Genomic DNA, 14,478 nt, shown 5'->3' with positions numbered 1-14,478 from the left:
TTAATTCTCGGCGTTGAAAAAACGCTTTTCAAATATTTTCAGTTATTTATTTGTGAATGTCTTTAATTAACACTCTGCATAAGTATGCCAATCTTTTTCCGAATATGGATTATATTGTCTACTTTAAGTAAAATTTTGTCCGAAAAAAGAGTCCACCGTTTTGTGACGTAGAATAACTCAAATGTTCTCAAAAATGTCTGAAGCACGAATCGTTCCGAATTAAGGCTTGGTTAACATGTGGATGTACATCTAAATTCAAGATGGCCGAAAGCGAAATATTATTTGAAAATGTAAAGAAAGGCAAATTATACGGCTATAGCTGCATAGAAAAGTACACATCAATTGGAAACCGTTATTATATTAATGTTTGATGCACAATTAGGCCCCGAGAGTGATTTTGGTTTCATAACGTTTGGGTTAACATTTTTGGTGAACATCTTCATGTCGGTATTAATTGGCCTTTTACATTATTTGGTGACTAGAATATGTCTCAAAATCATAAAGTGGTTTCCTTTTGATGTCATCTAACTATGGACAAACATGTTTGAGGAATATATCAGTGTAAATATTTTATGTGAACTTGGGTAACATTTCTGATGTCTCTATATGTCTCAAAATGATAAGGTGGTTTGGTTTTGATATTATCTAACTATGTGTTATAGTACTCATTTTACAAATTGAAATGTTTTATATCCATAAAATCATCCCATTTCTCTTACATCAGTTCAACTTTTAATAGTTTCGAATAAAAACGAGAGCGAGCGTTTTTTTTTTAATTTGGCTGTGTTTAAACCTCTGTATCTAGGTAATGGGTAATATTTATGAGAAATGATTTTCAACTTTTTATTTGAAAACTACTTTTCCAAAGTTTCAAGAAGCTATCCCAAGGATAGCTCTTTTGGACCTTTGCTCGGGACCACTCTACAGCATCCAGTTGGATTCTATGAAGCAAATAAATCCTGCCATCACGCAAGAAAATGGTATTTAACGCGTTCAGGCCACTTGCGGATATCTCCAAGCAAGCAGTACTCGGGGATATCCATTCTAACATTCCACGTTTATCTCCCACATTAGAAGCAGTGCCTTGACCTTGGAATCAGAGGATAAGGGAGTTTGCCGCATGAATTAATAACTGATCTATAATAAGATTGAGTCTTGAACTAAACCTTGGAGAATTAAAGGGTTTCCACACAGTTAATGATGACCAAAAACACCCCCTTACCACCATCAATCATGAAGGAACGTGCATGATTACACCATCAACCGAGGATGACGTAGGGATTCATTAAACTTAATCGGTCACGATTCAGATTCCATCCCGTCGATGTTCAAGTTAAACTAACGGTAAGTAGCCTATCCTAACTGCCTTGTGATTAAAAAAAACACGGAAAAGGGGTAAAATATTTATCATCCATTATTTGAACTCCTTAATTCCACCTCCATCAAATTCAACACTCTGGACATGAAAACCCTTGGAGAACTTCTTGATCTGCTCGAAGAGACCTTTGCGTATCTTCTGGTACACCTATCTGACTTAATTGGTCCAGTCTGACAATAAGTTCCTCATGAAAAAGCTCTGATTATCGGAAGGGATTTGCCATAGCAACGCATCTATTGCTTATAAGACCTAGGGCCGGACAGGGATGGTTTAACAAATGACACGATTCAAATTAAATTTGCTTTTTATTCCTAGATGTGATTTAAAAACGGTAAAAATTACTTCAGAATAATATAAGTTCAACATTGTATCGTTAGTTAGTCCAAATTGTAGAAATTAGAAAAATTATTGTTTTTCCCACGCACGCGAAAATGTTCATTTCTGGTGTACATTGAAATGGCTGTGACTGTATGCAATGTTATCTTAGACAGTTGGGAGTGGAAAATTCGTACAGCTCTCATAGTTATATAACGTACATTCTGTTTTAAATATAAATCTATGTCCAACGCAAGAGAACACTGGATGAACAGCTTGGTGGTGTAACTGGTACCACACCTGGTAACGGGAGACACGGGTTCGAATGATTTTCCCGGCGAATTTCATCCTTGTTATCCTATGATACAAGAGAAGATTAAGGGGAATGGTTTTGTCCTCAGTTTGGCATCGGTTAATCCTCTATTTATGTCTCGCGCCTAAGCGTACTAATAGCGCTTAACAATAACTTATGATCTTAAGATGATGGATGGATGCGGTGAGGTGTTTTGATCCATTTTAAGCTATGTTAACTTATTATTTATAAAGACATACTTTGATATTTTATACTTAAATTTACACGAATGAAATATATGACGAAGTACCGCTGTATGCCGCATATAAGTCCATGCGAATGATTGATTAAACAAATTGAGATCACGGCATTTACAATGCATTTACATCTTTCTTTCATTGCGATAGTGAAGGAAGGGGCTGGCTATATTATAGTAATGAGACACCGCATTATTTTATATTTAAATACATGCCAATAATAATGTACCTGCACGACGGAGTAATACTATATGCCGAGACTATACCCTCGCGCATGTTTCTTGAAACTTATCGAGGTTATGGTACATGCTTAATATTAACTCTATTTCACTCGTTTCTGGGTTTGGGGCCGGGCACACTAACTTTAATAACATGATATGGTTCCGCTGGCCGCCAGAGGAAGTTTCCTCTCTGTCTACGGCCTCCAAAGTGAAAGCGACGCGTATTTGTCTCGAGCGCAAGAATGAATTCCGGTTCACGTTGACCGCCAACGTGAACAAAGACGTCATCCGAAAGTCCCACCAATTGTCACTCATGGAGGTGATAATAATTATCGCGGAAAAACGTGAAGCATGCGTGTGATACGTGAGCTCCTCAACCGATCTAAAAACGATATTTACTAAGAAAATTGGATTCCTTACTTGCAGTCATATCATTGCCTCATGAAAGCTCTATCTCTGCGACAAATATGCCCACAATTATTATGCTACTTTCATCTATCATGTTAACAGTAGAAGCGTTGTTAGGGAAAAATATTGGTTCTAGCATCAAAATGCATTCATCTAGGCCTTCCTTTAGCCCTGTTTTCCTCCGTAAGGTGCGAAACGTTAAGTTTTCATGACTGAAAGTCTCAAAATACCTGCGGTAACCGTATGCATCTTGACCCAATTGTATGCTGAGAACAATATTTTGCCATAGCAACGCTTTGTTTGTTTACATCCGATATGAGGCCATTTGTAAATAAGGATTCTTTGCAGTGGTTGGCTTTCTAAGTACATTTTGGTGATCGGCAGCTACTCGTTCTTTCCTCGCAAAGTAATTGTTACTTTGGAGTAGTTACCAAGTATACGTTCTTGTATCGTATTTAATAACCTAGATTGCCTATATTCTAAATACAATTTTTTTAAATTAATATTTTTGTAATGACAGAATACTGTACATCTCATACAAATATAGCTAAAATTGCAGCATATTATATCAGTGAAATTGTTTCCCAGCGCCTGATATTTATTGCTTTTTATTGAGTACGGGAAATTATTTATTACTTTATCTTAAGATCTGAGATCTGATTTCCCATTTTTTCTACACCCATAACGTCACTCATATGCCTAATATCTTAACTGTTTTTATGATTACTGATTACTTTTCGGTGCACCAAGGTATATCGTTATCAAATCAGGCATCGATTACAATTCGCTGCTTCCAAGCATGTGTATATCTAAGCAGCATCGGTTACTTTTCGCTATACTAGCAACGGTCCCATTGTCTTGTATTTTTACATAATCACTTTAATTTAAAACCTTCTTAAACTTTGCATGTGGCTTCATTATTTTTTATTACGATAAATGTAAAGGTAACTCAAGGTATCTTTTGCGTCCCCCTTGAGTTTTTTCTCTGATTTCCACTACTGACTGATTGTGAGGTACCAACCGTCTGCGGCGTGCCTTCCTCCTTGCAGCCGGTCTCCTCCATGGGCCTCCAGTAAGACACCTCGACGGCAGCGGCGGCTATGCACTCGCTGGAAGCCGCTGCCTCGCGGATGGTCCTGGCGACGCACTGCACGGGTAGGCCGACCAATGGCGTGCGTCCCACCGTCAACAGGCAGTCTCCCCGCTGGAGGCCTGCCTCCTCCGCGGACCCACCGGAAGCCACCGCGCTCACCCACGGGAAGGGGTGCTGGGGGGCGCAGCACACCGAGAATCCGAACGTCACGTCTGCAAAGGAGGAAAAATAAATCAGTACTCACTGAAGTGAGTGAAATTCAGCGCATTTTCTCAAGTATAGATAAGTTTTTTTTACTGCGATTAGTCTATCAAACACCGATTAGTTTCTCATAGTGAAACAAAACCCGGTACTGTTCCACAAGCTTTTTATTATCAGCGGTCAACTAGTTTCGACGTCTAGTACAGACGTCGAAAAAATTAGAAGTTAAAAAAATTAAAAGTGCGACTAAAAATAAAAAGAGCAAATAGCTGTCCCCACATTCAACAGGGAGGACAACTATTTGCCTGGAAGAGACTCTTACCCAAACGGACCAATCAGAACGCACCTAGCCCAAACCAAGGCCTATATAAGACAGGCAAAAACCTGCATCAAACACTTCGAACCTGATGTCGCCAGCTGCAACGCCGGCGAAACTGTCGTCATGAAGATGAATCGACGCGGAGGTCAACCCAAAAACCTTGCTACACATGAGTACTGGGTTTTGTTTCACCATGAACATTTCATCGTTCCACCAAGTAACGCCCAAATCAGTTGATTTTATCCGATTAGTTTATTACGATTACTAGTTTGTTACTTTTTTATAGTTTATTCAGTTTTTTACCACAGTGAAACATATTGTGGCTGGGCAATAACATTTGTGACCGGAATTACCCTTAGGGAAAACTATGCAATAGGATATTTCGATAAAATTGTAAAATACAACAAAAATGCAAAACTTCTGACTAAGCATGATCAAAAAACATTTATGAAGGCGATTTTCATAAACAGAAACAAAATAAATTATCGAAATACCTTCACAAATATACCCGAAGTTAACATGCAACGGAATTGCTGCCAGGTCAACTACCTAAGTGCAATTATTTCAAACATCTTAAAAACTCTATGAATCGAAGTATAATTTGAAAATCTTTTGATAAGGCTCTGAATGATGTTTCAAATACTGATTTCATGAAATTAAATCATTTAGCTGTTATATATCAAGATAAAATATTTCCAGCCTAAATTTTAATTTGAGAGAAAAAATTGACATTTTCATGGAAATGCCCAGTTATTTCGAAAACTTCGTGGAAATAGCAAAAAAGTCAAAACCTAGCGAAACCCGGCGAATCAAACAAATCCTCAGACTAGGGTCGTGGATCGAGTGGTCGTGGTCGTGGCCTGGCCATCATCATGTGTTTTTGGAAATGGCAGTCCATACTGAGCCTAGAACCACCATCGAAATCGTGTTACATTGCATGGTGTTCTGTAAATTGACGTGAAAGACATATATGTACAGACAAATCAAATACAATAGCGCTTTTTTCCCATGCATCCGAAAATGCGCTGAAAGAAGTCACTCAAAGCCAAAGAGTTCTCCCGTGCCTTGACTTGAAGTTTATTTTAGCTGGGTTGGCTGAGGCCAGGTGGTCCCAGCGTCCAGTGGCGCAGCGAGGGTAGCTTAAAAAAATTGCTAAAACTCTTCTTAACAGAATAAATATGGCGTATAAAAACATTTGCAAGAAAAAAATCAAAATTGATGGATACGGCAGAAGGTAGAGGGTGCAGTACCCTGGCGACTGAATATGCCGTCCACCCGACCGTTGTCCCAAGTTTACAACACACAGCCAGGGGCGGATTCAGTATCAAATTTGGGGGTGTCATATCTTAGGTCCGGGGAGTATGGAAAACCCCTTGGAAGAGAGGGGCATTTTTAAAGTAGTGTATGCTACGCTCTATGATAAATACAACTGAAACTTCTCAGACGATTAGGACTTATAGTCATTCATTTCCATGCACAATATTGGTAATAAAAGTTTGGGGAGGGTCATGGCCCCTGTGACCGCCACACCTATATCCCTAATGCACACACGTCCGACTTCCAATGCAACTATGTCACTGGGATCTGAATTACAAGGAGTGCCTAAAAATACCCAATATTTCATTTTTTTACTACACCAGAAGATCTGCGGATTTGCATAGTATGCAATAGAATTTTAAGAGTGGGCCATCGCCAATACACATGGGAAAGTCGAGGAAAAATATAGCAGCTATGATAATATCCTTAGATAACGTGTGCTTAGATAAATATGTTGGGCATCACCTGTCAATTAAAGGATGAAGTCGTCGAGGTGCTAATTTCAGTGCGGCTATAGACTACAAAAGGTCTTCGATCACATACAAATATGTTGTGAGTGACAAAAAAGTGACACTTCCACAGGGAATCTGGAACGATGGTCATTTTTATGGATGTAAGGCCTAGTTTAAATTCATTAGCCCAATAGGAAATAGTTGCAAAGACACAATCAGATGTGCTAAGAACTAAATGCATCTCAGCTTTGATATCCTTCAGCGTTATCCGTTTCAAAAACAAGTGTTTGATCAACGCACGAAACTCCCTGTTCACAATTTTATAAACAAATGAAAGTTGTTCACTACAATTAGTAACAACAATGAAACTATGGCATGGATACGGCTGAAACTTTAACAGCTGACTGATCACAAGCAGAAATCTTTCTGGTAAACATTAATTTTTATAATAAGAAATCAATTTCTCGGAGATTCTAAGGTATTATTAAGCGACTCCCGTATCTTTCGAAATATGGCGTGTTATATGCATTCTTATAATGTCTCCGGAACAAATAAATTATGTTATACCTTCCCTTTAATCCAGTACCTGATTATTTCCCCACGTAACGAATCAATTGATCGCGACGGAATGTGTAATTCTTAGTTCGAAACCTTTGCTGTATAATTTCAGCTCGATCCGCGTTCGAAATACCTTCGTCACAATTTGACACACGAGTATAACTAGCGTTCACATCAAAATGTCTGGCACACATTACCGGAAGAGGTTTCTATTTAATCAAGTACAAAAAGAGTCATATCTAACTTTCCTTTCGGAAAATTTCTCTAAAAAGCGTCTAACTGCTACCGCATGTGATATTAAAATAAATAGCTAATAATAGATTGGCCACAAAAATGAACTCACAAATAAATAGGACATTTAACCGAAGTGTGTCCTCAAATTTTCGATTGAACCTACTTTAAGGGAGGTCTTCATCGGGAAGAAACTTTAGTTAAAGGAGGCATTTGAATATTTCCACCGAATTGCTTTTCACACGATGCGTTTGATTGTTACAAAAACATTTTCAAGTGCATCATGTACAGCCAAGTTCTTTCTTAAATATGTCCTGCTGCTAAAAAAGAGGGGGTAAGAGGAAGTGTGTGGGTTGGGTGTGTGACGTATGTGAGGAAGAACTTGGCTGTGCATGATGCATTTGAAAATGCTGCCGCAACATCGAAACTCGTGTGAAAATAAAGTCAGAGGAAATATTTTAATGTCGTCTTTAATTGATATTAATAGCTGTCACTTCATCGCGCCACCTTCATACAAGGAAAGAGACAGTGGAGGAAAAGAAAATTAATCACCTACGCTAATATTAATATTGCTTAGCCGAAGAACTTGGGGAAGTCACAATCAGAGTCCAGGTTAGCAATGCAAGTTGTTGTGGAAGCAATGATAAATACTAATTGAATTCATGAATGCAGAGGATATTCTAAGGAAACTTAAGCATTAGAAAAAATATTAAGAGTCTCAGGCTACCTCAGCGTATTGATCTATCCGAGTCCCAGTCAGGCCGCATTTTTACCCTCTGATTTCCGGCTTTTTCCATCTACCACTGTATCGTTATCGATTAATTGATGAGTTAATATAGTCTATGAGTCTATCTCAGCGTATTGATAGCACAAAGAGTTCTCGGGTTTTTCCTCCGCGTCTAAGGGTTGATTTCCTCTAAATTTCCCAGAGCGTAGACTACAATAGGCTTCAGAATAATGTGGTATCAGCCCTTGGACCCGGCGGAAAACCCGTGAAATCTTTCAACTGCGAAAAAATATTCCCACAGCGGAAAAGATTGGAATTTACGGACGTGTAAAAGGCTAAATTTTTATTTTAAATCCATTAATTCTTCAAATTTACGTGATACCGCTTCAACAGCAAAACTGTTTAGATATATTCTATATCTAAGAAGGCGTGATATCTATCTGTCTATCCTAGTCCCAGTCAGGCCGCATTTTTACCCTCTGATTTCCGGCTTTTTCCATCTACCACTGTATCGTTATCGATTAATTGATGAGTTAATATAGTCTATGAGTCTATCTCAGCGTATTGATAGCATAAAGAGTTCTCGGGTTTTTCCTCCGCGTCTAAGGGTTGATTTCCTCTAACTTTCCCAGAGCGTAGAGTACAATAGGCTTCAGAGTAATGTAGGATCAGCCCTTGGACCCGGTGGAAAACCCGTGAAATCTTTAACCTGCAAAAACAATATTCCCACAGCGGAAAAGATTGGAATTTATGGATGTATAAAAGGCTAAATTTTTATTTTAAATCCATTAATTCTTCAAATTTACGTGATACCGCTTCAACAGCAAACCTGTTCAGATATATTCTATATCTAAGAAGGCGTGATATCTATCTGTCTATCCGAGTCCCAGTCAGGCCGCATTTTTACCCTCTGATTTCCGGCTTTTTCCATCTACCACAGCACCACCGTTTTCCTCGTCCTTTTTCCATTATATGTTCCTATCGCTTTATTTCATGCCCTATGGATTTAATTGTCTCAATTCATCTCAGATGTACAATATGCTACTTATTTAGCTATTTATCAACCATTAGAAAGAAAAATCAACCATTAGAATCGGTGAAAAACCCAACAGCACTTCATACTATCAATAAGCTCGGAAAACCTGAGATTCTCTCTATTTTTCCTAATTTTTAAGTTCCCTTAGAATATCTTCTGCATTCAGTAATTCAATTAGTATTTATCATTGCTTTCACAACCACTTGGATTGCCAACTTGGGCTCTGACTCCGTCTTCCCAAAGTTCTTTGGATGAACGATACAAATATTACCTTAGGTAATGCATTTTCTTTTCCTCCGACGTCTCTGCAATTTCTTCTTAATGTCTCTTCCTGATGAATATCTCCCGTAAATTATACTTGAAAATTTGAATAAATACTTCGGTTAAGTGTCTTTTATATATATATGTATCGATTCTTTGACGGCACTTACCCCCGGAATGGCTGGGTCAGGAAAATGGATATAAGAGCAATGGAAGACATAGAATTCACGATTTATTGATGAGTTAATATAATTCCTCACTTTTTGCAACAAGAGTTCCGTATCTCACACCTCCACCATTTGGTTAGCATGCAAATCTTGCAACCTTCTCCTTTTGATTGGGCAATCTGGAATGACATAACCGAGGTTGAAGACTCGACTGAAACCATGAGCTTCAAGGTTTTTTCTCCAGCTGAGAGTATATAATATGCTAAATGAATTTATCGAAAGCCTGTTTGTCTAGGGACTGTTGGGTATCCTGGTTGATCGGCGTTTCCGGGTTCGAATTCTGGATGAATCATTCGGGCATCCCCAAATAAAAATCTTTTTAGTCCGAGGTAGGCCAGGGAAATAAATTGAGCCCCTTAGATATTTGGAGGCTGCGCGCTAGGCTTACAATTAGATTGCTTGAGCAATTGAAAAGAGATATCTTTCAAAGCGACACTGACAACATTATATAAGGACCCCACTATAATTCCAGGTCCCACCGAAACGATAAATTAGAGAGGCTTTTTGCATATGGGATGGTTATGAGAATTCGTTTTTCAATACAAATGGAATATTTCTTGGATGAAATTCTATTACTTATACCATTTTTTTTAAATAAAGCGATCCGGTTTTCAATGAATAACACCATCTTTAAGTATACCGGGACTAGCCACGGTGATAACTTTTACAGGAGTCACCCGCAATGCACAATTGTGCGAAAAATCCACAGAGAAAAAATCATTCGCCTTGACCGGGATTCGAACCCGGACCTCTCGATTTCCGGCCGAGTGCTTTAGCCAGTTAAGCTACCGAGGCGTCATTCATCCCTGTGGAAATTTGTGGACTATACCGGACAAGGAGGTATGCACTGCTGAGCATATTATGCGACGAGCAGTCCAAATCGTGCGCACGGCGCCACAGCCGGAGAGTCCGAACTTTGAACACATATAGGTGTTCTCTCTTTGACGAATTTAAGTATACCGGGACTAGCCACGGTGATAACTTTTACAGGAGTCACCCGCAATGCACAATTGTGCGAAAAATCCACAGAGAAAAAATCATTCGCCTTGACCGGGATTCGAACCCGGATCCCTCGATTTCCGGCCGAGTGCTTTAGCCAGTTAAGCTACCGAGGCGTCATTCGTCCCTGTGGAAATTTGTGGACTATACCGGACAAGGAGGTATGGACTGCTGAGCATATTATGCGACGAGCAGTCCAAATCGTGCGCACGGCGCCACAGCCGGAGAGTCCGAACTTTGAACACATATAGGTGTTCTCTCTTTGACGAATTTAAGTATACCGGGACTAGCCACGGTGATAACTTTTACAGGAGTCACCCGCAATGCACAATTGTGCGAAAAATCCACAGAGAAAAAATCATTCGCCTTGACCGGGATTCGAACCCGGATCCCTCGATTTCCGGCCGAGTGCTTTAGCCAGTTAAGCTACCGAGGCGTCATTCGTCCCTGTGGAAATTTGTGGACTATACCTCCTCCTCCTCATACTCATACCTCCTTGTCCGGTATAGTCCACAAATTTCCACAGGGACGAATGACGCCTCGGTAGCTTAACTGGCTAAAGCACTCGGCCGGAAATCGAGGGATCCGGGTTCGAATCCCGGTCAAGGCGAATGATTTTTTCTCTGTGGATTTTTCGCACAATTGTGCATTGCGGGTGACTCCTGTAAAAGTTATCACCGTGGCTAGTCCCGGTATACTTAAATTCGTCAAAGAGAGAACACCTATATGTGTTCAAAGTTCGGACTCTCCGGCTGTGGCGCCGTGCGCACGATTTGGACTGCTCGTCGCATAATATGCTCAGCAGTCCATACCTCCTTGTCCGGTATAGTCCACAAATTTCCACAGGGATGAATGACGCCTCGGTAGCTTAACTGGCTAAAGCACTCGGCCGGAAATCGAGAGATCCGGGTTCGAATCCCGGTCAAGGCGAATGATTTTTTCTCTGTGGATTTTTCGCACAATAACACCATCATTAGACTTATAAGCTATTTATCTTATTATTATTGTAACCTTAGTTACGTAACGGGAGAGGAGACGAATTTTTAAATGGAATACCACATAATTAAACATGATTTAGTGGCTTTTGTTCGTGAAACAATAATATACTTAAATAAATGGAACAGCGTCGAACAAAACCTGAAGTCGCACTACGGGCTTTTGGAGCATGAGATGCACCTACGTACTGACTTTGGTTGCAATCTGTGCTGGCGTATGGAAATGCATTGCGGACAGACAAACAGGCGTCTTCTTTTATACATAGGTACAGATTACCTCTCCTCCCTTCTAAATTCACTCCCTCACTCTGACGATCCATTTTATTTATCACGTTACGATTTAACCATAAAATCAGTGTCGTTTCTCTCGGCAAATTTCCTCTCTCTTCTGGTTGCTACGTCGTTGACTTTAACATTATTACCGTATATTATCCTATTTTTTACGTATTTGTTAAAACTTTTACGATCGATTGGCCGTACTTCTGATTAATGATCCATTTTATTTATCGCGTTAAAATTTTACAACCCAAACAGAGACGTATCTGTCAGACAATCTAATATTTCCTATGCCTCTTCTATTTTCTCCATTGTTAGTATTGATACCATAATTTCGTCTATTTCGGAAATAATTTGTTCCAGATGCACATGTTTGTTAAGTGTTTCACTGTAAATTACAATAGCTTCTGTATGTAAAGAATTTTTAAGGAAATAATAAAAAAAATCATTTTTCCAGTTCATGAAAGAACCTTGTGATAGGCTTGATTTATAGTTAGTAAGGATTGGAGCGAATGGAGCAGACTGAAGAGTACCAGTTCAAATCCAGGTTGAGGCCTTTGACAAACTACGAATACCAATGTCCCCGTTGCGAGGTTGCCCCTCCGTTTACTCTGATTACGTAAAGTTCAATCACACGTGGCACAGCCTCGGCTGACCTCAGTTCTGATGCACGCAAACACAAGCATCCGGGTCGAAGCACTGTTAAGGCCGTTTTAGACCGGGCACAGAACTGCGCAGGTTAGAAATGCACATTTCCCTGGCGTGCAATTACACGAATGAACGAACGAAATTAGAACGGGGGCTATTTTGCTGTCTCGCATACGTCCATTCTCGCGCATGCGTTCTGGCAATTCACCGCTTTACACGACGAAATTTTCACTGCGCCTTCGTACATATGTCAGATTTTGCAATTACGTAATTGCACGATCTGACGTGTTAACGAAGGCGCAGTCAAAATTGTGTCGCGTAAAGCGGTGAATTGCTAGAACGCATGCGAAAATACGTGGACGTGAGCTGGCGCCCCTGTTATAAATTCGTTTGTGCATTCACTTAATTCCACGCCATATAAAGAAATTAATGCAGTTCTAAGCAGCGCAATTCTGTGCCCCGTGCAAAACATCCTTTAGAGTGGACGTTGAGTTGAGTGGTCCTCGGTTGCAATCGCCAACGCAAACAAACTAATTGGAATGATTATGGCTTTTAATTGGTTCTTTTACTACAATGGATTACCTTGAACAGACAACAAGTTGAGTCACGGCAGTAAACGCATTACTCCAGGTTATGATACTGATGGTACTAAGAGGTAGCAGATAAAATCATGAGTGCATCGCAGGTCAGCGCTTTTCAGTAACTACCTACTCAACGTTGTGCAAAAAAATAAACATGATTCGTATAAAGTTGAGTTGGTTTAATTGGTTGGGGTAACGCAAGAGGAAAGCAGGGAGGAAAGAGAGGATTTTCTGTATGATATCTAAGAACCGAAAGGAAACGAACAAAAAGATAGAGTACAGATAATTTTTTCACAAAAACTTATATTAAAATTATATTTTATTCGGTATCACTTCTGCAATTCCATTTAGTGCAGTAAAATATTGCAACACTAACTTCAAAACAATAATAACATTGCACTCTCCTCTAACCCAAAAATTAGTTATTCAAATTTTTTCAGTTTCGAAATCTGCCACTTGACAGTGTAGGCACTACTTGCAATCAGGGCAAGAAAGAGCGCAAGAGCCGATTAGAGCGGAAGAACACAAGAGCATCGGGTGCCCACCATTAATTAGAACACGGCCTCAGTCATTGGCTGGTAACTGGTTATTTAAAATAGCACCACACTTTGTTAATTTTATCTGATGATTTTGTAGTTTCCCATACATTGTTAATGAGTTCATTGTGGCTGTTTTAGAATGGGAGATATATTTCATTTTGTGGTAAATAAAAATTCTAATGCTGCAGATAGAAGTGTTCACGACCTCGAGTGTTGAGAAATAATGAATGCAAGCAGGCCGGCAGACTTCATGTCCACCAATTCTGTAGATACCAAGGTATAACCCTTATGATTAATTTAAATCAATTATTAGATATTCATGCCCCACTAAAAAGTTTTACTCCGAAACGAAACCAACTTCCATGGATAACCCCGGAAATAAAAGATATTATCAATAAAAGGGACATAATTCGCCGCAGTTACACAAGGAGTAAATCTAAAAACTTTTTCTGGAGTATAAAAAACTGAGTAATGAATTAATTAATGAATTAGTTAATCAATTCAAAATAAAAATGTTTGTTTATTTACTCGAAAAAAATGATTGTAATTAAAATACTGTAATATATTTGTCATTAATACTGTTAAATTGTATTTTCACTTTTTCTATGTTGTTCACTGCAGAGACTCAACTGTAAAATTTGATATGTTCCATAGGACAAGGTCCTAGAACAATAAATGTATTATTATTATTATTATTATTATAATTCTCCTCGACTTTCAGCCTCGTGTTGTAAGTGCATTTGGTTCCACCGTTCCACCGGTTGGACCGTTCACAGGGACCTAGTTTCTATACTTTGTAGCCGAAATACGTATACATGTGTTTTCCTCGTCCCCTTCCCGATCCCCGACGACGCTCTCTTGGAGTAAATTTTTCTCCCGGAACATTGAAGCCATCTACAGGTGAGTGAATGTGTGAGTGACTGCTTATTGAGTGAATGTGTTTCCACAAATCACTGGCTATCTTTAACAGGCCCATCCTGTGAAGATTCCCGGTTTTTTTATGGAGCGAGAATCCTTAATGGAGGTCCCTACAGCCCCCACAAAGGATCTTGTTGTGCATGTTTGTTGTGAGTGAATGTGTGTCTGTGTGTGTGTTTTGGGCTTTGCGGTTGAGAGGCTGCTGTTTGGTCCCTGCGGGGAATTTCTC

The 14,478-nt window shown here is 39.4% G+C and overlaps 1 protein-coding gene across 1 annotated transcript in view; it reads right to left on the bottom strand.

The window, feature by feature from the left end:
* The window catches only part of LOC124163664, an 87,019-nt gene that overhangs the window by 31,730 nt on the left and 40,811 nt on the right, over positions 1-14,478 (bottom strand). The window contains exon 2 of the mRNA XM_046540725.1: positions 3,893-4,176. Within this exon, the coding sequence (XP_046396681.1) occupies positions 3,893-4,176 (284 nt within the window). The remainder of the gene's footprint in view (positions 1-3,892; positions 4,177-14,478) is intronic.

This window comes from Ischnura elegans, chromosome 8 (genome assembly GCF_921293095.1).
Source record: "Ischnura elegans chromosome 8, ioIscEleg1.1, whole genome shotgun sequence".
NCBI classification, from domain to species: domain Eukaryota; kingdom Metazoa; phylum Arthropoda; class Insecta; order Odonata; family Coenagrionidae; genus Ischnura; species Ischnura elegans.
The sequence above is the reverse complement of the archived record's forward strand: the minus strand, read 5'-3'. Positions and strand labels throughout refer to the sequence as shown.